General features: G+C 45.6%; 1 protein-coding gene across 2 annotated transcripts in view; it reads right to left on the bottom strand.

The window, feature by feature from the left end:
* Positions 1-24,542, bottom strand: part of RGS20 (regulator of G protein signaling 20) — a 48,102-nt gene that overhangs the window by 13,914 nt on the left and 9,646 nt on the right. The window contains exon 1 of one of the 2 annotated variants that reach the window (XM_027452224.3): positions 6,008-6,334. The exons of the other annotated variant lie outside the window; for it this stretch is intronic. Coding sequence (XP_027308025.1) covers positions 6,008-6,136 — 129 coding nt within the window. The 5' untranslated portion in view covers positions 6,137-6,334. Of the gene's footprint in view, positions 1-6,007; positions 6,335-24,542 lie in introns of those variants that run through there. 2 annotated transcript variants of the gene reach the window in all.

A 24,542-nucleotide genomic window follows, 5' to 3' on the forward strand; every position in this document is an offset into this window, starting at 1 on the left:
TTTGTAAGAGATGTATTCCAGAATATGCCTGGGTTTCAAAAACCTCAGCTACTGCCTGGTTTCGTGTTCTTTTTTAATTCCCCATTACCTTAAATGCCCTTACTAAGGTGTTGTACCACATGAGAGATCCACGCTCTAAAGTCTGGTTTGGAAGGGAGAAATAAGACAATCAGGAATTGTTTTTCTTCCTATAGGTAATGTCCTTGTACCAAAATGGAAATTTCACTGCTCCAAACTTCCTGTGCTGTGGGCGTCCTTTATCTTAGATATTCAGGCCTCGGGGAAGGTGTTATGAACAAGAGCAAACTGTGTGAGAATCCTCTGTGCTGGGTGCTGTTCGCACTTGAGAATCGGCATCTGCCTTCTCTGTCCCCCACCACCTGGAGCAGAAATGTGCCTTGTTAAAAATGGGTTTGAGAATAAAAGGCAGGGGAGAAAGACTCAAAAACTGGAGGTGGGCTGCTATCTCGTACGTGTTTTGAAAGGAATCTTTCAAAGGAAAAGAAAAATACTTTCAGAATTTTTTATGGAATTAGATGAGATACCTTTAACCAAAGGACTTTAACCTCTACTGTCTCCAGCATTATTTATCTCCAGTCTGGATACAGTTTCAGCCAACTGCTGGATATAACACAAAATGCATCTCCGTCTAATTCTATTAGTTTGCCTATGGTGCTGTCAAAGACATCTATATCTGCTTGGTGAAGGCCATAACTTCATAGAAAAAAACAAACAGACTGGCTCATAGGGATAGTGAAGGAATAAAAGGTGCTATTCTGCTGGGTCTTGTCCAGGCGACAAGAGGAGTTTCTGTTGCAAAGGTCACAGAATAGGCCTTTGGGTTGGAAGGGACCTCTGAAGAGCATCTAGTCCAGCCCCCGTGCCGAGCAGGATCACCTGGAGCACGTTGTGCAGGATGGTATCCAGCCTGGTTTTGAATATCTCCACAGAAGGAGACTCCACAACCTCTCTGGGCAACCTGTCCCAGTGCTCTGTCACCCTCACGGTAAAGAAGTGCCCCCTCATATTCAGCCCAAACCTCCTGTGCTTCAGTTTGTGCCCATTGCCTCTCATCCTGTTGCTGGGCACAACTGAAAAGAGATGGGTTCCATCCTTTCAACACCCTCCCCTCAGATATTTATACACATTGATGAGGTCTCCCCTCAGTCTCCTCTTTCCCAGGCTAAACAGGCCCAGCTCTCTCAGCCTGTCCTTGTATGACGGGTGCTCCAGGCCTCTCTTCATCTTTGTAGCCCTCCTCTGAACTCACTCCAGTAGCTCCATGTCTCTCTTGTACTGGGGAGCCCAGACCTGGACACAATATTCCAGGTGTGGCCTCACCAGGGCTGAGTAGAGGGGGAGGATCACCTCCCTTGGCCTGCTGGTAACACTCTTCTGAGGTCCTTGTAGCATTGTAGGCTAGATCAGGTAAGACTCCCTCAGCCATGCACAGTTCTTGCATCCAACTGCCCTGTGCTCCTTGGGACCGCTCTGGCACATCTATGATCCACCCTTAGTGATTTCCTTAGGCTACACACACAGCATGTCCTAACTGCCTGTCACATAGGACAGTTTCATAGGTAATCGTTTCTGCATCTGCAGGAAGTTTCTTCTGACTGCTTCCACGTGAGGGACAAGTTTCCCCTGACTACTTGCAACCTACATGGGGTTTGACCAGTCTTGCAGCCCTGAAGGACCAGATTAAGGCAGACAGCAAGATCTGCCTGGAGAAATCCACACAACTGTCTGATTCCCCTCATGGTGAAGTGCCAATTAGTCAAGTGTTTAATTGAGAAGGGCGGTAGTTGTTGAGAAGATCAGCTTGTCTCTGGTCAGTTCACTGCTGTAAGTCAGCGTAATGTAACATGCACACAGATATGACTAGATATGGAGTTTCTAGATCTCCCAGGGAGAGCAAAATCCTTCTCTATTTAATAACAGCAAACTTAATCCATTAGAAAAATATCCCTAAAAAGCAGTGAGCTAAAAATAGAGAAAAATAATGGCCCATAATCTTGCTCCTTATCTAGCTAGACAGCATCTATGATTCATAAAATGAAAAAAAAGCACACACATTATTACTGAATGCTAATGAGTAATTCAGAAAACAAAAATACAACAGCAAAGTCTCGCAAGGACTTCAGCAAGTATTTGAAAAACTACTTTTGAAAACTGTGGAGAAGCAATCCTGTATGCCTTAAGAACAACACTGAAGTACTGGAAGTAAGTACGACTGTCATACGTTTTCCACTCCATGGGATGCCTATCTGATATTCGGGTTAGGAGGCATTTCTGTATGTAACATTATGAACACAGCAAAGCGTGAAGGTCAGGAATGAAAAATTACTGCCCTGGTTAAAAGCACCTCACCATACTAATGGTATTCAACTTGTAACATTTCTAGCATTTGCTCACCTCTGGGTAGAAAGGTGGTCTACCCAGAAAACAGCCTTCCCAAAGGAGGAATATTTAAAATATAAATTGCAAAGGTCAGATTAAAAAAAAAAATCACAATACCACTCCCCCCAAAAAGATGGTAGACAATGTTTACACTTTTATCCTCGCTTTATGCTAAAGCACAATAAAGTTTTCTTAGCTCAGCGAAGAGCAAAGATTCTGTTAAACATAAAACACTTTCCCTCCCTACACACACTACAGGTAAGCAGGTGTGCAAGCCCTAGCTTGTGCCAGGGCCTGATTTGCACGGCCACAGCCTGAAGACTTTGCAGTGAGTACACAGCGTGTGAAGCCCCGTGCTATGAAAATAGCTGGCAGCCAGTGGGAGTGCCCGGTTTGGATGGCTGTAGTCCAGCCTTTTTTCAGTAGACACTTTGGGCTTCATCCAAACTCCACCGAAACCACGAAGAACACTCACGGGTTTCAGTGGAGTTTTAGGTGAGGCTACGTAAATATTGCAGTTGCTGCTCTTTCTTCAGGCCAGTAATGACAGCCAGAGTTAGAAGAAAGAGAGTGTCGTTGTCCACTGATGTCAGACGAGGCTTGCAGGTAAGTCTGAAGCTGCATTTTATTAATTCAGAAATAGCTGGGGCCACAACATGCTTTCACTGGCAATGTTGTCAACTGAAATATGAACAGGAAGGCTGACACTCATTGCCTCTTCCTCTTCATTGACAAATCTGACACGTGCTTTCTGCACTGAGCAGCGTGCTATTTTAAATAAAGAGCTGTCATTTGTGTCAATGAACTCACCCACACGTATGCACACACTTTATGCATAGTTATCGGACTGCCCACTTAATAGTAAGAGCTCTGTGGAGATCTGATATCGCTGGAGATTTGATCTCTTGTAATAGAAATGGGAGGATTTAAGTGTTTAAGAAGGCAAGACGGGTGTTCATAGAATGGATACTGGGAGCCACGCCACGTAATGCAGCTTCAGATGGGTTGCACCCAAGTCTGTCACAGGCTTCAGTGCATGGATGAGAGACAAGAGAAGGCAATACCCTTCCCTGAGTGTAAACACCAGCTCTGGGCTGCTTTTAGATAAGGTGCCCAGGAACCAAGGGCCTTTACCTGTTCTATTTCATTTATTTTTTTTCCAGAGGAGCAGCAGCTCCGAGGAGCTCGGTTCATCTCTCCAGATAAACGCCTTGCTTTACATTTCAAAAGGAATAGCTGAAAATGTATCACTCCCACACAGTAACAGGTAACGGCGCCTAGATCGTGCCACTTGTAGCTTACATCTTTTTCTACCGAGGGCTTACATGTGCTCTGCTCCTCCTTCAGTATTTGGTGCTGCTCGTTTGGCTGCAAGATCAGCCTGCTCCCTGCAAAACACCACCTGCACTAGAACCTCTTTCTGAGTAAAGTCTGGCTTTCTTGCTGAGAAACAGTTACGGGGTGGAGGGGGTGTGTTTAAGAGTGTTGCCCTGTTTCTGTTTCCCTGCTGGTGCTATTGCAGAGCAAAGTATGTCTTTGATTTGGACTTCAACATGTTAAGACTTCACTGAAAAAGTTACTCCAAAATGCAGCCAGCAGGGTCACTCTGTCACTTTTTCTCCTGTGATATGCAAAGGACATGAGAGAATTTTAAACCTTTTAGCCAGAAAAAGCAACAAAAGCAACCTGTTGCTCCGGTCTAGCCGTTTACGTGGGTGCTGAGACTGTCGAGCAGCATGCAAGCAAGTACGTACACAACTCTGTCCCTTCACAACCCAAGTCATTGTAAACAGGAATTAAGTTAAGTCAGCACCAAGCCCATATCCTCTGTAGGGCACCAACTCTCGGCATCCCTTGCCTCGTCTTTTGTGGCTGCCGGAGACAGCCTCAGAGGACCAGGGGGTAGCTCCAGTGCCAGCAGTTGTAGCGCCGCTTCAGCCCTGCCTGGGCTGCCTTTAAAGTCAGAGGGAGCCTGTGCTTCTGGTTATTTTTATGCAGCTCGCTGTAAACCAAGCACGCACACACGGAGTTCATTCAGCCCTAGCATCTTACAAACCTCCTTACTATGCGCGCAGTGGAGCCGGCGCGCAGAGCAGATTGATGGGAGCGAGCAGAGCGTCTCCAACCGAGCACTTGGTTGCATCGTGCTTCATTATGAATGGTCTCCAGAAAGCCCATTTCCCTGTACTACGAAGTGACTCAGAGCACGCAGCGGCTCCGGCAGCTCGCGCTGGGTTCTGGAGTCACATGGAGCAGCCGGTGACTCACGCCGCGTTGTACTCGGGCTGAGATCTGACTCATTCCCAACCTGGTAGGAGCTGACTGACATTGTCCTGGGCTGAAAGCTGCTTTCAGTCAGGATGACTCACGCCGGAGTGCATTAAATAGTGATTCACAAGCCGGTCCCTATTGATCCTGGTTGTCGCGATTCACTTCGGGTTGTACTACGCTGGAATCTGGCCGCGCCGGGCGGGCAGGTGCCTTCACCGTGCCCCTGCCCACCGCCAGCCCCATGGATGATGGAGCCTGGGAGGTGTTACCAACCCCATTTAAGGCTGAGGTAAGGTCAGGACCAGCTCAGCACCCTTCAGCCACAACAACCCGTGGACTTCTTGGCATCAGCTGGCTATGAAAGCATCCGAAACATGCCTGCTCGCTGAGAGTTAAGGGAACCTCTAGCTAATATCCTGTTGCTCTGAATGCTAGGAGGTCTCTGCGATATTCCCCACGCCTGCTGCCTCCTTGGGACAGCTCAGTGGTAAAAAGACGGGGTCACTTTGCAGAAGTGGCTGGGTACTGGCACCGGCCTGGCTGATGGTTCATCAGCTGCCACCTGGGAGCCAGGAGAGGCAGAGAGGAGCCTCAGTGCCCTGAGCTGTCCAGGTTCAGCACCTCACCCCAAGACGAAAAACATGAGCTGCTTTTTCATGAGGATAGGCTGGCGGTAATGGTGAGGATGGTCCCTTCATGTCAGCCTGCTGGAGCCCCAAAGGGAAGGTATCCAAATGGGCTCTGACCCATGTGTGCAGAGCAGAAATTCCCGGAGATCCGAAGTAACCACCCTATGGTCCTGGAAGCGGTCTGTCACCACGGTGCCACCACCACCCAGTTGGTCTCAGCGTGCTCCCGGCTAGCCGGGACACAACCAGGGCTGTACCCCGTGTACCCAAAAGGCAACAGCGGGGTGGTTACAGCGAGATAACCACCAGGCTGCCAACCAGCCCTGCTGCCAGACACAGGGATATTTCCACATATGTATTTCCACAGCCCCCTTAGGGCTGGAAAACCCCCCCAGCACCACCACATCCAACCACCCCCTACCCCTTTCCCTCCCCTGAACCCCATCCCTGAGCACCCCATCCAGCCTAACACCCCCAGGGAGGGTACCAGCAGCACCCACACCAACCCCCCCTCCCCTCTCTCCTTCCTCCCCTTCCTCCCCCTCCTCCTCCTCCTCCTCCTCCTCCCCCCGGCCGTGCAGTGCCGCCCCCAGCCGCCAGGGGTCGCTGCGCGGGGCCGGGGGCAGCGCCTCATGGCGGGGGGCGGCCGGGGAGGGGTCGGGGTGTGGGGGGGTGTGGGGGGGCTCCGCGCCCCGCTCGCTACTCACGGGGTCGCTGCCGGCGGGGCCCCGCGGGGCGGCCTTGGCCGCTTCCCCTCCGGTGCTGGCGGTGGCAGCGGCGGCGGCTCCGGGCTCCGCGCCCGCTGCCGGCGGCGGCGGCTCCGCGGCCCCGCGCATGCGGCCGGGGCGGGTCCCGCTGGGGCTTCAGCGGCGCCCAGCGCGGGGAGGGGGCGCGGGGGGAGCCACCATGGGGCCGGCCCCGGGGCTCGGAGCTTCCCCCACCCACCTCTCCCCTCCCCTCCCCACCGCCGCCGTTTCCAAAAAGCGGCCCCGGCGCCGCCGCCGTGTTTTAAGGCACCGCAGGGCTGCGGCTCCCCGCCCGCCACACGCCCCCCCCCATCCTCCCCTCCCCGCCCCCATGCTCAGGGGGAAGGGGGAAGGGGTGGGGAGGGGTGAGGGGATGTGGGGAGGGGGGGAGAGGGGATAGTGTGGGATTTGGGGGGTTTTGGGGGGTAGGTGGGTGTCATGTGCAGCGTGGTGTCTAAGGGAGCCCCTCTGGTGTGGTGCGGGTCTGAGGGGTCGAGGGAGAACGGGGAGCCCCGGGAGGATGAAATGAAAATAAAGGGAAGGGAAAGGGAAGGGGAAGGAAAGGGAAAGGGAAAAGGGAAAGGGAAAGGAAGGGAAAGGGAAAGGAAAGGGAAAAGGGAAAGGAAAGGGAAGGGAAAGGGAAAGAGAAAGGGAAAAGAAAGGAAATAGAAAGGGAAAGGGAAAGGGAAAGGGAAAGGGAAAAGGAAGGGAAAGGAAAGGGAAAGGAAAGGTAAAGGTAAAAGGAAGGGAGAGGGAAAAGGGAAGGGAAGGGAAGGGAAGGGAAGGGAAGGGAAGGGAAGGGAAGGGAAGGGAAGGGAAGGTGAAAGAACAGAAGAGAGAAGAGAAGAGAAGAGAAGAGAAGAGAAGAGAAGAGAAGAGAAGAGAAGAGAAGAGAAGAGAAGAGAAGAGAAGAGAAGAGAAGAGAAGAGAAGAGAAGAGAAGAGAAGAGAAAGGGAAAGAAAGGGAAAAGAAGGGAAAAGAAGGGGAAAGGGGAAAGGGAAGGGAAAGGAAAGGGAAAAGAAAGGGAAAGGGAAAAGGGAAGGGAAAGGGAAAAGGAAAGGGAAAGGGAAAAGGGAAGGGAAATAAAATTAAATAATAAAGTAAAATAAATAATAAAGTAAAATAAACAAAATAAATAAACAAGACCAGGAGGTCCCCGCCAGCCGCAGCCGGGCCCGGCCGCTCTCCAGGGTCCTGCAGGCCGCGCTCCCCCCAGCCCGGCGGAGCCGTCTCAGGCTCAGGCTTTGCCCTGTTCCCTGGCAGCGGTTTCTTCCTTTCCCGACGCTGGGCTCCGTTTCAGCCCGTCCCAGAATATCTTCCCTGTTCCTGGCCCACAGCCCTTCTCCTGGCATCGCCTGCCCGGTGTGAAGCCAGCCCTTCCTTCCCACGGCGATGGCACCGTCCCCAGCTGAGCCAGGCCTGCTGGTTGGGATTGCAAGATCCTGCCTCGCTCCTTGGCGGGGAATAGGGAAGAGAGACCCAGCAGGCATGCCATGGTGGTTCCTCCTGTGTCCTGGGATCCAGAGCAAATCACCTGCTACACCACTGGTGTCTGAACCCAGCTCTGAGCCATTCGGCTGCAAAGGGCGGTCACCGCTCTAGGCTCTGGTCTCAGGTGGCTTTCAAAGCACTATCAGGAGTGTTTCAGCAAGTGCTGGCACAGCGCGACCCTTTGGGAGGCATGGTCTTGCCCCATCCTCCACATATCTCTTAGGAGGGTCATGGTCACCTAACACCATATTAAAGATGTTACTTCAACAGGAATAGTGCGTAGTGACAGCACATGGCTCTGTGTAAAAAAAACAGCAAACCTGAGCATGCATTTCTCATGTGCATAGGGGAAGAAAATTCCCTCAGCCATCGGAGTTGCTTGCCCTGCATGCGCATCTGAGGCTGTACTCCGAGTCCCCACTGCTGCCCCACTTTGTCCAGGTTCATTCACCTTCACCAGGACAGAGAGGAAGGGAAACACGGACACCCTCTCAACCCAGCTGGGAGCACTGGCCCCAGCTGGGCCTTGCTTTTGTTACAAAAAATATCCTATGGACAATTCTTGGTTGACACACGAACTGTGGGTTTAATGAAAGTACCTCCTAATCCCACATCGTGGCACCTCTTTTTGTAATATGCAAGGTAAATAGCAAATCACAATTTGATTTCCATATTGATATTAGCTACTATGTAAGGCATTAAGTTATATATATATATTAGACATTTCTGAGTATTTGTGGGAATGAAGAAACCTCAGTTACAACAAACCTAAACAGTAACTTTTTAAAGAAATTTGTTTCCATTGAAAATGTTAAAAATGGGTTACAATAAAGGCAAAATAGAACACATCTATTTTTTAATAACATTGTTATCTTTCAGCATTCTGGCAATCACACCTCAATGGGTGACATAATGTTAAAAGCTTTTTTATTTTTATTTTTGGTCTTGCTTTGCTTTAAGGTGTTAGGACAGATTGCTGGGCCTCGCACTTCAGCTTCTGCTTCTTGCCCAAGGAGAGGGTTTGCACATTTTTACATGAAGGAGCAGGTAGCCTGGTGGCTTTATGAGTGCTAATCTATTTTTCTGCTTCCTGCTCACTTAGATTGTGAAATAGGGAGTTTCTGAACTGTTGAATAGAGCCGATTCGTAGTGAATTAGAGAGCGATTCAAACAGCAAGAGAGGAGCCATTTTTGTGTTTTCATCAACACGAAAGTGCTCTTGCTGCAAATCACTTTGAGAACCGATAGGCTTTTTGGGGAGAGGAGATATTTTCAGAAGTAAAATGACTTTCCAGGGACTTTAGTTGAACTCTCCACTTAATATTTATTTATTTATTTATTTTAAATACCAGCGATGTTCTAATATTTGCTTTATTTTGTTCCTTAATAAAAACAAAAATGTAAATATATATATATGTAATTTAAAAAGATCATTTGAAGTAAACATATTTTGTAGTGAATGTATTCCGAGTGATATTCTTTCTTTATCTTTTTAATATTTGCATTCTTTCAACATTAGTCACTGACAGGTGTAAGCAGCTTTTCTTAATGGATCTGTTAGTAGATAACTTGAAACAGAAGACTTAGGTTCAAGGCTGACTAGAGGCAAAAATAAACCAGGGTCTTCAAACGTATAACAAACTATAGAGCTGCACGGAGCAGTCCTTAAAGGAACCATCTTATGTGCAGGCACTGCATGTTAGTACTTGATATGTTATAAACATTAACAGCAATGCATTAATTCTCCAGCAGAACTGATATCGTGTAAGTCCACGTGTGAAACTCACACTGGGGTGAAGTTTCTCCCAAGGCTATTTCATTTACACTGTCAGAGTGTAACGTTCAGTAGGAGATATGTAAATCATAGGGTTTCTCTTAGGCTTTGCTGGAGGATTAATTTTCCTCGAGGTCTTGTGCTAAAACCTGGGATTGCATTAGGTTAGGCAATTGCATTAACTCATGCTTGAAAAGCCATTGTAATGGTTGGACTTGGCTTAGGTCTCGGTGCATCCAGAACTGCCTGCTATTGATGGCTCTGCTTAGCACTTTGCTAATGATTACAGCTCCATAAGGTACTTTTCTAGGGCAATGTATTTTCCCAGGGTTGGCTGAGCCTAGATGGATGTCCTGCCAGAACTGTCAGCCTTTATTTCTTTCTGCTACACAATGATTACTTACTTTTATATAGTGCTACTCTTTTGCCAAAAGTGCAGACCACTGTGGGAAGACGTGGCTCTCTATGCAGTTTACTTCTGAAGCTGTAGTGACTGTGTCATTTTAGATAGTGGTGAAACAGATTTCTCCAGATACATCAGGGGAACTCTCTTTGGAAACCAAAGAGTCAGCCCACAGTTGGTGTGAATCACAAACCTATTTGGGTTCAGTGGGTCTCCAAGTATCCATATCAGTTAGCACCTACTGTGTTGTCTCGGAAAGGCTGGAAATCAGCCTCTGCTGTCTCCAAACACAGCCCTGTTCCTCTTCAACTCCTACATATCACATCCTTGTTGCTTCTAAGCAACAGGAAGCTTAAGGAGAAGTAATCTTTGAGCTGGAATAAAATATTAGAAATAAAGAGTTGTTTTCCAGTAATGGGACCGAATGCCGGGCATTGGAGCATCACAGTCAGCTCAGCGATGCTCTGCTTCCCATTCTGGCCCCCATCCAGCTGATGCACACAGGCACTGTGGGGTTTGTGAGCCCTTGGACCGAGGTTTGTGGCACAACTCACGGGCTTAAAATCCTCCGTGACTCAGAGATCCTGGCAGATTGGCAGGCAGACTACCCAGGAAGTCAGCAGCCTGGGCAAAGAGTGTCTAATTAGAAACTGCAATATAACACACATTAAAATGAAATCTTTGCTGAAGCAAGATTGAAGCAAGAATCTACGCCAGTCATTTCATTTCCTGTTCGCAAATTGCTGTCCCTCTATATTTTGTCTGACCCCCTTTCCTTATCTGTGTCAATAAATAGTTAAGAAAGTAATACCTTTTTTTTTTTTTTTTTATCACACAGTTAACATACATCACTAATTCTATCCTCTATTTTTTTTTGTTTGTTTCTTGCGTAAACATTTGAATTATTTGTGATCATTAAAAAACCCTACACTTTTGGGTTGATTTTTGAAGAAAATTCTCCCATCAGGACAATGTTCTGCTACTATATGTCCCGATGACAATTACAGAACTCGTGCCAAAATGTCCAAAATGTTGATCAGAAAAGGATTCGCTTCTACATGTAAAATTTGTGTTTAGAAATGAGGGAAGCTGCTCAAGTACCTCTCATTACAGGCCTCCAGAAGGTGTCACTGTGCACCCACAGTTTGAATGGAGAACCTCATCAATTGAGGACTGCTAACACTATGTGCCAAAGCTCTGTTCCTATTAGGGGTGCCCCTCTCTGCCTACAGTGGAAATCAACTGAACTAGATCTGGAGACAAAAATAGTTTCCTCTTTTCATGACTAGCAAAGCAAAAACGATCTTCACAGTATCGACATCACTCAAGAGATGCATATCAACCATGACGTGCAGAAATACCCCTGATATTCTGTGCAATACAGAATCACTACGAATTGTTAATCTAATTGTTATGCAGACCCCTTGCTACACAGGACCTGGTAAATAACTATAGTTAAATTAAAGAAAAACCCCAAACTGACATGACTGCAACTTCAAGGTCTATCAAGCTACAGAAGTAGTTTGTCTTCTTCCAGAGCTGACTCATTAAGGAAGATCAATGGAGAGATTTGGAACCAATGTCCCTGAACAGCTTGACTTTTGGGGATAGTTTAACGTGAGTTTGGGAACCTGACTGCACAAAGTGGCTGCACAGTAATGTTGCAGCTTGACAAGATTCCCGAGGAAGCCATCGGGACTTGTGCCACTGACTTTTGATCAGACTTTGGACCTTAGAAAATCTGGAGGAATTATGCAGCCACGTTAAAAGGCTGATGGGAGAAAATACAATCCACTTACAGGATGTGACTGAGAGCACGAAAAGACACCATGACTGAAACACACTGTAATTCCTTTTGTAAGTACAGTGTAATGTAATGACACTGTAATCCCACAATGATGTGAGGAAGAGGAGCAGACCTGATAAGAATGATGGTGAGGAGCAGCTGTGAGCAGCTGGGAAATGGGAATGCTCCAGGAGATATTTTCCCCAGTGTACTAGATTATCAATGGTAGTTAACGAGTACTAATTTGGAGAGGTCAGATTATCCCTGTCGTGTTTATACTCCTATGGAAGCAAGAAGAAAGGCTGGGGGCTTCCCTGCAGAATCTCTTACTAATCTTTTTCAGAGATGCCCTGTGCGATCTCGCAGTAGGTGTGCATGCCTGGATTACACAGACCGTGACTGCAGACAGCACAAATTGCTGGCTAAATGTCATGCTTGCTTTAGGCTTAGGAGCAGACTTACAAATGGTAACAGTTCCCAGGTCTCCTTTGATACCATAGGTAGTGAGTTACAGGCTGTAGATGCAAAGGACCTGCTCTGAGCTTTTGGGGAAAGTATTTGATTTTTTCTTCATCCTGTGAAACCACATTTCTTCCACCTGATGCTGAGAGAAACCCACACTGCAGGCTGGTCCTTCTTCCCTGGCCACACCAGGGGTGTTTGCCACGTTTCTCTGTCATTGAAAACCCAATGTACTTTGCTGCAGATTCCAGAAGTGTCTTAAAGAGGGAGTACAGAAGTCCAGATGGGTAGAAACTGGTACAAACCCATTTTTACATCCCCCCTTTATGCGTTGTCGCTCAAACCAACTCATTAGCAGACCAGACTTGTGGCAGTTTCTCTGTTACCCCACTGTTTCTAGAGACCATGTCCTCCTCCTGGGACAAAACGTCCCTCCCAACCTCCTTTCTGCCGTTCATTTCAAACCTACCACCTGCCCAAACACAGAGATGACAAAGCGGACCTGAAAGTGTTCTGTCTGCAACAGCCTGTACTTTTTCTCTGATCTGTAACACCTTTAATTTATTTCTCCTGGTGATTTGGAATGGCTGCAGGTTGGCTTTTCTTTCTGTGTAACGTGTGTCTGCTTACAACACAGTAAGATACTCGAGAGAGCACAGATTTTTATGAGTCTGAAGCAATTTTGTAGTCTAAGCATGCGACTCTTGATCAGGTAAATCATTCAAGCAGATGCTTTTCTTGTACTTAAATGAAGCACATTCATTCATCTGCACAGGGCCTGTGTCCACACAATAGAGAGTGCAGTGAGGAAGGTCTGTCATATGGGGTCTGTCATAAGAACAGCAGCTATCTTTTGGAATAAAGTATTTCAGTGAACATTAAGAAATTCCATTTTGAAGAAATGTCCTTGGCATTTAAGGCTGTAACTGAATGCATCAGTCTTTGACAGAGAGCTAGCCTGCAATTTCATGGCAAACCATCCAGAAGATGTGGTAAACTGAGAAACACCCCTTAAAACTCTTGTTTAGCAACTTCTGAGCACTTGTGTGACTCTGAATACAAGTTCCAAGTACCAAAAGCTACAAAGAGCGCGGGTGCCAAAGCTTATTTGGGATTCCCAGCTCCAGGATTGGTAAGGAGGCCCTAAAACGAGGTTCCTTTCCCCAGAGACATCCACCACAGGAGAATGCTGGTGTTTAAACCAGTAAGTTTGGCAATAAAATTCAAAGATCATGTTTTTATCAAAATCAAGTATTGTTATGCAAAAAAAAAAAAAAAAAAATCAAAACCAAAACAATATTTTAAAATATTATAATCCCTCTACCACTTAAAATAAATGCTGATTGTTATTCAGAACAAGATTCAAGAACAAATACGTTAGAATCATAGAATCATAGAATAACCTGAGTTGGAAGGGACCTAGAAAAATCATCAAAGCCAACTCCTGGCTCCACACAGCACCACCCAAAACTCAGATCATGCATCTGAGAGCGTTGTCCAAACACTTCTTGAGCTCCAACAGGCTCAGTGCCATGACTGCTTCCCTGGGAGCCTGTCCCAGTGCCCGACCACCCTCTGGGTGCAGAACTTTCCCTAACCCCCAGCCTGACCCTCCCCTGTCCCAGCTTCATGCCATTCCCTCGGGTCCTGTCTCTGTCCCCAGAGAGCAGAGCTCAGCGCCTGCCCCTCCGCTCCCCTCGTGAGGGAGCTGCAGGCCGCCATGAGGCCTCCCCTCAGCCTCTGGGCTGAACAAACCAAGGGACCTCAGCCACTCCTCGTGTGTCTTGCCCTCCAGACCCTTCGTTATTTTATCTCAAAGTCTGATTCCTTGTTTTTGTTCATTATCCTGATAAACCCCAATGGAAACGCTTAAGCTGTAAGAACCAGTAAGAACCATCTTCTCATGTACTGAATCCTGCAGGTCTCCAAGTCAGAGAACTCCAAGTTCCCCAAAGTCTCATTAGAAACAGTGCCCAGCGCGAAGGTGGGCTGTGGGAGAGGCACTGGCTTCTCAGACATTGTAATCGGTCAGTAGGCAGGTGCAGATGCCCTGGGAGCCAGGCTTCACCACTTCACATGCTCACAGATCCCTTCCACTTCACAAGCATTACCATTCAGCACATCTTTTGGTCGTGGCTGGTAGAAAAATAACACTCTGCCTGCCTCAGAGTTGTTTTTATGCTTATGATGAAACAGACAGTCCCTTATATTGTGCATCACCACAGAGTTTTTGTTCCCTGTGTGGACTCTAGGAGAAGTGTGAAGGTCTCCCCCCTGCATACCCGGGGGACTTTGTCCTGCTCTGAGCAGGACGCACCCAGCTCTCACCTAGCAACCTGGAGCTGGGCTTTGAGAGCAGGGTCTCTGTGGCAGGATTTTATCGTCTCTTTTTGCATCTTTCTTTTAACTGGGTAAAGATGATTTATAAAGACATGTAACTAAATGTGAGTTAAAAAGCTCTCCTGCTATTGTGGGGAAAGCGTCAGCTAAATGTAGGACTGGGTAAGCTTTAAATGGATTGAAAGAAACATTTTTCTTCCCCTGGAGTCTCTGATATTTTTATTTTTTATTTTTTTGTGTAAAGAAACTGCTGTGAAAAAACGTTTGTGATTCATGAATTTTCTGTTTTTTTTTGCTTCACTCATGAGAAACACATGCCAGGCAGTGTGCGTTGTATGCAGGCAGGGAAGGGGAAGTAATAAATTCCTCTCCATGCTCGCTACATGTACTACAATGAATAATGGATTTAAATTGCAGGCAGGCATATTTAGGTGAAAAATGGGTTTTTAATGGTAGCAGTGTGAAGCACGGGAGCAGGCTGCCTAGACTGTGGCATCTGTGTTAGTGAGTTTTTAACAAGCAAGTGAAGTAAACCTGTGCCAGGAAGGGCTCAGGGGTAGTTGATCATAGCAGCAAGGGTCAGAAGATGCTTTCAAGCTCATACCCAGAAGTGCCTTTGACAATACTGCACCCCAGGTGATTCTCCTGGTCACTGGAAGGATTTGCTAATTAAAGTGGACTGGCTGATGCCTGTAACCCAGGCACAGTTTGTTCTGGCACTTAGGGACTCCTCTGCCACTCAGAAATCTCTCACAAATTTGAACTGAAAAACAAAACAAAGCAACCCTCAACAATTCCTCTTTCTTATTCTGCACCATTGGCACCATGGGCATAAGGTGTAGTGGAAATAAAACCAGGTGTGATAGGAACACATGGTGCTCATATGATCTCCATCACATGATGTCCTCTAGACAGCATAAATCCGAGCAACCTTAACTGTATTACATCTTATCATTCTGGGATCAGTGATGCACAAAGCTACTTCATTTTATTTTATTTATTTATTTATTTATTTTTAATTGGAAATCATTTTCTTTCATCAGTCTGGGTGTGAGAGATGTATCATGGAATAAACGGTAATCCCTCCCATCTCACAGACACCAAAGATAACTGCCTTTTAAAGAAGATACCCGCATGGTATCTTCTTTAAAAGATAAAAAAGGGTTGCTGCTTCATCTCAGGATCCTTTATCTAAACCATCAAATCTTGCTCATGGAAGGAAATCCTAAATTAGCATATTTATAAGTCCTAAGTTACCCATAGCCATACCTTGAATTAGTTCATTTAGATTTAGGTTGAGCAGGTAATTTATTAGCCATCCTGACATTTTGTTCCACTTAAAGAAGGTCATCTTACATTAATAAAAACAAACTTTGTAATTCAGGCTGATCTGGGATTGCTTTGCTGAAAAAAATTCTGGAACTGCTACAAAAAAACAATTTTCCTTGTTTTTTGTAGTCATTACTTTCTCTGACAGTAATATCCTAATCAGCCCATGCTTCTGCATTTTCCGTTTCAAAGATGAACAGCTAAAAAGAAGTTTTAGAGTTATTTCAAAGGTAAAATATGTAAATCACTAAATTGGAAAAACACGATTGCTAATTAGTACAAATTATCTCAGAGGCCTAGAAAATTCACACATCATTAATATGCAAGTTTTCCTTCCATTACTGTGTAGTACATTATTATTTTGACAACTTTTACAAAAGAATGCCCTCTGATTTTTGTCTGCACAGCTATTATTGGCTCACAGACAACACGGAACAATACAAATATCTATTCCCAGAACGCTGTTTATGGATGCAAAAGAAAAATCTTTTATAAAGTAAAAAGCTATTATTATGCCATTTAGACTTAGCAATTATGGAACAGTTTAAAAAGGACCTTGTGATGAGCTCTTTGTTTCACAGAATAGTTGAAGTTGGAAGGGGCCTCTGGAGATCGTCTAGTCCAGCCCCTGTCACCCAGAGCAGGCTTCCCAGGACAGTACCAAGCAGGGTCTGAATACCTCTGGGATGGAGGCTCCAGCACCTCCCTGGGCAACCTGTGCCACTGCTCAACCACTCTCCCAGTAGTTAAAAAACAATGTTTTCTGCCTAATAGAATAATTTATCCATAAGCCACATTCATCGGTTCTTACATTCACATATGATGCTAAAAATTAAAGCATATTATTATTTTTCAAGGGAGTTACATGTAATGGTTTGAGCTGCCTGGAGCATATTGGTATGCCAAGGGCATTCAGAGGAGATATAGGGAGAAGGAAACCCCAAACCAAACAGTAAAGAGATCTGCATGGTCGCACAGGGATAGCAAGCAGGTGGTGAAATGAGTCTCATATGCTGGTATTTCAGGGCATACCCTTTGAAGCACCCAGCAGGACTCACAGGCCTGAGTTTGGCAGCAGGGCCTTCTCCCTTCTCCTACATGGACGGAGCTGGGTATCCAAACATGCTATCCAAAAAACCCAAACACATCGAACAGGGAGCTGCCCCATGGGGGCAGAGGGAACTCCCAAACACAAGAACAAGCATTTGTATTGCATATTTCAAAGGAAGAGATGGTACTGATTTGGCACTGTATATGCATCACTGTATATGCATCACTGATATCTCCTTAGTCACTGTCACAGGCCTCCATGCTGTTAATGTATTTATTGGTGATACAGGTCCAGATCCTTCTTTCATTGTGAATTTTTATGGGCTGATCTCCCAGACTAGTGGTCTAGCTGCTGGAGGCTTTCTACACCAGCCTCTGCTTCCAGAAGTGCCTGGACTTGGCTAACAGGTGGAGGGCAAGGGGGACAATTTTCCAATCTGGCTGCAAGGGAATCCCCTATGGATTTCATTCTGGGCCTCACTGAATCCCTGATAAAAATGAAAAGGAAAATGGAAGTATTTCTCAGTGAATCTCAGATCTTTGCTTGGTAAATGCCTTAAACACAGTAAAGCATCACCACCCACTCTATCCTACAAGGAATATTTAATTATGATTCAGCAAAGAATAACTTCAACAATAAGAAAGGAAGGGACACCTGCTATCCTTCTCACAGATACACTGCAGTAAGCAGTTAGGTTACTCTTCCAGAGTGTGTGGTTTTGTAGTGAGTTTACATGGCAAAGTTTTGGTAGCTGGGTGGGTCATAGAGGTGGCTTCTGCGAGACAAATACAGAAGCTGCCCCATGTTAGACAAGAGCTCTGCTGCTGGCCATAACCCAGTCATCAGCGATGCTGTTTGCACCTCTGTGAGAGCAGATTTAAGAAAGGGAAAAAACTGCTGCATAGCAGTAGCTGTGAGAGCAAGGAGTGAGAACCAGCCCTGCAGGCCCCAAGGAAGACAGGAGGTGCTCCAGGCAGGCAGCAGCAGTTCCCCTGTGGGCTGTGGAGAGGCCCCTGGTGGAGCAGGCTGTCCCCCTGCAGCCCATGGGTCCCACATGGAGCAGATCTCCACGCTGCAGCCCCCCCCGTGGGTGGAGGAGCCCCCGGTGGAGCAGGTGGAGGTGGCCTGGAGGAGGCTGCGGCCCATGGAGAGCCCCCGCAGGAGCAGGCCCCGGGCCAGAGCTGCAGCCTGTGGAGGACCTGTTTTGGAGCAGTTTGCTCATGACAGACAAACCCTGTGGTACGGAGCTGTGTGGGAGCAGTGCTTGAAGAGCTGCTGCCTGTGGGCAGCCCCTGCAGGCTCAGTTGGGGAAGGACAGCATCCCGTGGGAGGGACCCCATGGGGAGCAGGGGCAGAGAGGGACCGTGAAGGAGTGGCAGAGATGAAGCATCAGGGACTGATCGCAGCTCCCATTGCCCGTTCCCCTGCGCTGCTCAAGGGGAGGAGGTGGAAGAGGGTGTGTGGGAGGAAGGCATTTTTGTTTTCTTTCCTTTGTTTCTCACTTCTACAGCTTGTTAGTAATAGGCAATAAATCTTACTATCTCCCTACCCTTAGTCTGTTTTGCCTGTGATGATAATTGTTGAGCGATCTCCCTGTCCCTATCTCAATCCTTGAGCCTTTTGCATTGTATTTTCTTCCCCGTCCCTTTGAGTAGGAGGAGTGAGAGTGGCTGAGGTGGAGCTCAACTGCCCACATGAGTAAAAACCTCCACGGGTTTCAAGTCACTTCAGAGGAAGATTTTAAACCTGGACTTCCCATAATTTGTGTGACAGCAGTAAGTGCTGGGCTATCAAATGAGAAAGCACTACTTTGCCCTGTTTGAGGCCTAATTTCAGGAGAGTGTCTGAGTCCGTGATTCACAAATGAAAAGACAGGCATATCTCCATGTCATTTGGTGTTTCTGCTGATGGCCACCTCTCCAGAAGAGTGGCTTTTTGAATCCTCTTACTGTGTATTCAGTTTTGTTCACACATTACACAGGTAGCTGGTCCCTAACTTGGAACTTGGGCTCTAGTGGACAGCAATGCACCTACATGCAGCAGGATTTCAGTCCTGTACCTTTTAATTTCAAGCTATTTGTTTTACTTCCCTCACACAATACAGAAAACTGTAGGAGCTTCACCTCACCTGCAGAGTAAAGGAAATTGTCTCTGATTAAAGGAAATCCTTCAAAAACAAAATGTCTTTACCACAGTTACATATACTATAGTTAAGCTAGAAGACATCCCTCTTCAGATTACTATCTTGAGAGGCAGGACTCTCACCCCTAAATGACTACTACAGTCTTTCTCACAACATAAATGACCTGACCCTAATATGTGCTATAGGCTGGGGTATGAGTAACCCTGAAATACTGCCAGAGTGCTTCCTGAGCTCTGCAGGTGGCAATTAATGCAACAGGTTTTCCTTTGGAGGAATTCTCACGCAAACAAGAAACCACTACCAGTTTCCACCTGACCCTGTGTAGGATGGGGTCTGATGGGCCTTAATCCTGCTAATAGATCTGCTTAAGAGATGAACCCCAATATTTAGTGGGACACTGCAGCTCTCAGAAAGATTGATACTCTAAAAGCGTGCAGGAGTAGCACTTTCTTAACTAGTAAAAACACATCAGGAACAAAATAAATTCTTCTTATATAGGATACGTGTCAGGAAAATAAAATTAAACAGCACAGAAAACTACAGAGAAATAAGGTTCTCTGGTTTGTACTATCTGGAGAATCTTTTTTGTTTAACTTTAAAACCAATGATATTGGTTTTGTTTTACTTCTCTGTCTTATTCTAATCTCTAACTATTCAGCAAAATAGGCACCCTTTTTCCTACCTACAAATATACTGTGTCCTCAGAGAAGTTTTCAGTAAGACTAGACACTCATAATTTGTTGATGTCAATACCCTGTAATACTCCTATTTCTCTCCCAGAAGTCTGGCTTTGGTTGAAGCAATGTTGCTCATTAATAAAACAGAGCATCAAACATATCTCAAATGTAAGGGCTGCTATGTAAGAAAAAATGTTTTGGCAAAGATGAAGAGTGCTAGCTGCCAAGTGATTCAATCCACAGCCTACAGTTAGCATCCCCTGCCCATCTCAAACAGAAGAATTAAATAAAATGTGACTATTAAACTATGTTTCCGCCTATTTAACTAGGCACAACACCTGTTCAAAAGAACAGCAAGAATATGTTCTTGGTATACATTAGTTTGGCTTGCTTCTAACATCCTGTGACACAATCACAAGCTTTAAGACATACAAATGCTACTGTGACTAAGTGTGAAAAATTGAATTCACCAAATAAACACTACTGCCATGGAGATCTACTTGGGAGAGATTACATTGACTGAAGAGGGTGAGTATACTTACTAATATCAGAAATCTTCCTATTTTTATGAAAGATAACAAAAATATCTGACTTCAGCAGGACTGCTAACAGTAATTAATAACGAACAGCAATTATCACCTGAAGACACTAGAGTGCTTTGCAGAACAGTGTAATCCCACAACTGGCATGCTGTCCTTCACAAATAATGTCTTTTATGACTTCTGACCTTTCTGGAATTGTTTGTGAATGGATCCATATTTCATCAAACAAATCATGATTCACAGCAATTGCTGACTAATCTAGATGAACTATGCATGGGCACGAGCGATTTCCATGTTGTGAAGTTCATGGAATAACGTTTGACATCCACAAACCCAAAGGATTTCTGCAGAGCTGAGATCAGTGACGCGAAGGAAAAAGGATGCTGTACTTCCCTATGGTTGCTCCTCCAGTGTGCTTGTGGCCATTTCAGGTTCTGCCTGGAATTGCACACAACTCAGGCAGGTGGGACTTGGGAAGCAGAAAGGCAGTGATGGTGTAACTGAGGTCACATCTGGGTGCTCAGCCTGAGGTTGATGGTCTCAGCCTACAGGTTGACATTTAAGGAAGCTTAAAATTTTCTCTCTGCTACACACCTCATTTCACACTCTGCTTTTCTTCACTTCTCTGCTCCACACCTTGGGAACAGCGCAAAGAAAGCACTTACAGGTAAGACAATTTTAGCAGAAGCTGGAAAGGATGTTGCTTGTCAGGGAGCAGCAAGAACAGCAGGGCTGCTCCCTAGGAAAGTTCAGCTAGGAGCCACAGGGATCCCACAGCCAGCAGGACAAGTGCCTCACCTTCCACAGTACCTCAGGAGAGGCATGGAGACGGTGGCCAGGCCCAACCACGAGTACCGACCATAAGGCAATATCTCAATATCATGGCAGGACAGAAGTTATTCTCCACATCAGGGTTAAGATCAGGTCCCACCATCACCAGGCAAGGACATATGGACCAGGGATAGCCAAGGGCAAGCCAGGAAGTCAGCCCAGGGCTTATGTTCTCAACCAGGTGGCTTCATTACCACATGGAACATGGTTGGAGCTTGGCTGGAGGCCAACACTCCTCCTACACAGCTCAAGCAAGAAATAAGCCCTCAGGGTTGAGCTTAAATAGCACTGCTGGTCCTATGCATGTGGGTGGAAGCCCGAGGTGAGGCTGGTCAGGGCCATTAAGGCTTATTAGTGCCCTCAGGGACCTGACACTGTCATCCTATCTGCACTCCTCCAGTCACATATTGTCCGTAGGTGTATTATTCAGTAAAACCAATTGAATCTGTGGCCAGTATGCTTAAAAAGTCATATTTACATGACATGAGTGAAATGGGTCCTACTCAGATGTAATCTGGGCATGAACTAAAATGTGGCATCTTTGCAAATAGGCTTATTCTCTTCTGAGGAAGTGATGACACTGAGCTCTGTGTAACAGGACTTTAGACAAATGTCAGTAGGAAAATATTAAGTGACCTATTTGCACCCTCTCACTATCTTCCTCCTCAGTGTAATGTTTCTTGGGAGTTGTTACTGGCAAAAAGTACACTGTGAGTACACGAGAATGTGTCCCTGTTAGCTTTGGGTTAAATCAGTTTCTGCATAGTTGCATTGAGACTGGTAAAAAAAGTTTATTCACTTTTGCTTTTTAACACTTTTATAAAACAAGCTGTAAACATGTCAGAGGGAAAGGCGTTTTCAGCAATGCAAATGGAGTTGAGAAATAAACAACTCACTGGGTTGATTTAAATGTCATGAAGATAATTTAAAGGGCCTTTAAACTCTGCCTACCATTTTCCAAAAACATTTCTCTTCAGTTTCTTTTTGAAAGCGTGTTCAAGAATAAAAAAATCTAATTCAAGTGTTCTGTTAAAATATTAAAACAAAACAAAACAAAAAACAATTTGTTTAATATTTCAATGATTTTTACTACTTGGCATGTTGGATTAGTATGCAAGTTGCTCTCCGAAGCAGCCCCTGCTCAGATTCAGAAGCATCAAATTCAAAACCTCCTCTAAGGCTGATGGGAACACCAGAATTAATGAGGACTGTGCAATCAGTCTGATCAAAGTCCCTGTCAGTCAAGCAAATGTATGGGTCTAGTGATATCGTTTGTCCATAGTGATCAATGTCACATATAGAAACACTATACCAGAAAGAATCTGAACTTTCTGAAGGCTTCAGTGTCACCAAGAAAAAAAGTTCTAATATGATCTTGTCTGTTCTGGGACTGTAAGTGACAAACTGGTCTTGAACTTCACAAACTTCAAGCTTATTTCCTGAGACCTGGGAAATCATGTCAACCCTCTATTCCTTGGCCCCCTATCAGTAAAAAATAAAACAATTGCTTTCCGAGATGAAATAAGGCTTGCCAGTTATATTTCCTCAGCCTTAGGGCTGCACATATTTCTAGATAGTTAAGTTTTGTAATTTCTAACACAGCCCTTTTGGACAGTTGTTATCTGCTAGTAACATTACTCATGTTGTATATTGAACCATTTGCTGATATGATTTATGAAGTTGTGGAGCCATGTTCCCCCAGAGCATGCAGCCTTATTCAAGAGCTTCCACATGATAGGAATTTCACCACAGTTGAGCTCATGAAGTGGTTACAGAGCACCTCCTGGGGCGTCCAAGCTACCAGAGGTCAGAGCCACACCAGTGGAGCTGCAGCATTTAGAAATATAAGCACAAATCAAAGTAAATGGGACAGACAGCCAGTGGAAGCCAGGAAGCTGGCAGTGCTGTTTAAATAACTGTGTACAGTGAGAGACCCTGAACCTTGCAGCATCATTTAGGTCTCTCTGGAGAAAAACTCCTTTACAGAGCAGTGAAATAATAGGTCACGCTCTGTTATGTCCCTAACTCAGTCCTGTCCGCCATGTTATCAGAGACACATCAACAAAACACAGTTTCAGGCAAGAGACGTGGTGTACAACCTGCTACTCAAGCTGAGGAGAACTCAGTGTATGGGTTCCAGGAGCTGTGACTAAGGAGGGTTAAATTCAGAAGCCATTGAGCCTGTGACAGAACTCCTATTGCTTTCAAGAAGGCCAAGAAGGCGCCAGGCTAAATGGACAGATAACTAGGCAGAATGACATGAAATTTTGAAAGAGAAGTACTTTGTTGATTATTAAGAACAAGGTCCTAAGAGTGGCAAAGCAGGCTGAATATTTCCTCTCAGCAAAACCTCTGAAAGTCATTTAGGATTTCTGATGAGTGTATTCCTGTGTGTAATTCAGATGAAATGGCCACCGGGAAACAGACATGCACTGGGGAAGAAGATGGGATGGAGAAGCCATTTCTTGTTTTAACCATTTGTTTTAAGCCATTTCTTGTTTTAACTTGAATGGCTCTAGGACTGTTGAGGAATAGGGAATGGCTTCTTCCCCCGTCTTGCCTTTTACCAAAGAGATTAGTTTCTTCGACTAGTTTCTCTCCACTCTGGTGCTGTTAGTCTGACCCCCCTCCCCCCAGCTTTGTTATTCCAAGAGTGTCTGAGTTTGCTATTACATCTTCTTCCCTAGCAAACACAAGGCTGTACTATTTTTGCATCAAAGTTTTAATAAGATAGCGTCTTACGCCTGTCTCTCTTGCTCCACTGAGCTGCACAGGAGCATGCTGCTCACCACAAATTATTTTGGTTCAGCCCTCACACAGCTTTCGGGCTTTTGATGAAATCTAGAGGATAGATGACAGTTGGTTTTAATTAAGGAAAATGTTTCAGCTCTACAGATTTGCTAGAGAAGATTTTCTGTAACACCCTAAAAGATTTTCTGCTAAACCCTAATAGGTTTTAGCATTAGACTGTGTTTGACTTATTTGGGATATCTTCTTTTGTTCACTACCAATAAAAATCATCTGAGGAAGCATCAGTGAAAATGTAGATCTCTTCAGCATCTAAACACCATGAAGAAACATGTTTTCCCTCACCCTTTTACCACAGTTCAGCTCCACAAAGTAGGAATCATGTTTATGAGCTAGATGGATGTTTACTTTGTTGTTTGAAAGCAGACTCCTAAAGGGAAGGTGGAACACCAGCTCCTTTGTCCTTCTGGTTGCAACACACAGAGGAACAGTGGGTGGAGAATGAGGCTCGAGAAGAGAGGAAAGCTACCTGAATACTGAGGTCTTGGTGACAAATAGTCTACAGCTGTTATATATCACATTAACACTTTAGTTTGCCTTCTTTCCAGATAGAGTATTTCCCCCCTCCTTCGGGGCATGTGGTAACCCTGGATTTTGTCTTAGAATTAGAAGAGTTCAGCAGGAAGGGACCTACGAAGATCATCAAGCCGAACTGCCCAACCACTGCAGGCCTAACCAAAAGTTGAAGAGTATCACTGAGGGCAGTAACCAAATGCCTCTTGGACACTGACAGGCATGGGGCATCAACCACCTCTCCAGGAAGCCTGCCCCATGTTTGACCACCCTCACGATTGTAGTGGGTTTACGTGGCAAGGTTTTGGTAGCAGGGGGCCATAGGGGTGGTTTCTGTGAGAAGGAT

Source organism: Anas platyrhynchos, chromosome 2 (assembly GCF_047663525.1).
Source record: "Anas platyrhynchos isolate ZD024472 breed Pekin duck chromosome 2, IASCAAS_PekinDuck_T2T, whole genome shotgun sequence".
NCBI classification, from domain to species: Eukaryota; Metazoa; Chordata; class Aves; order Anseriformes; family Anatidae; genus Anas; species Anas platyrhynchos.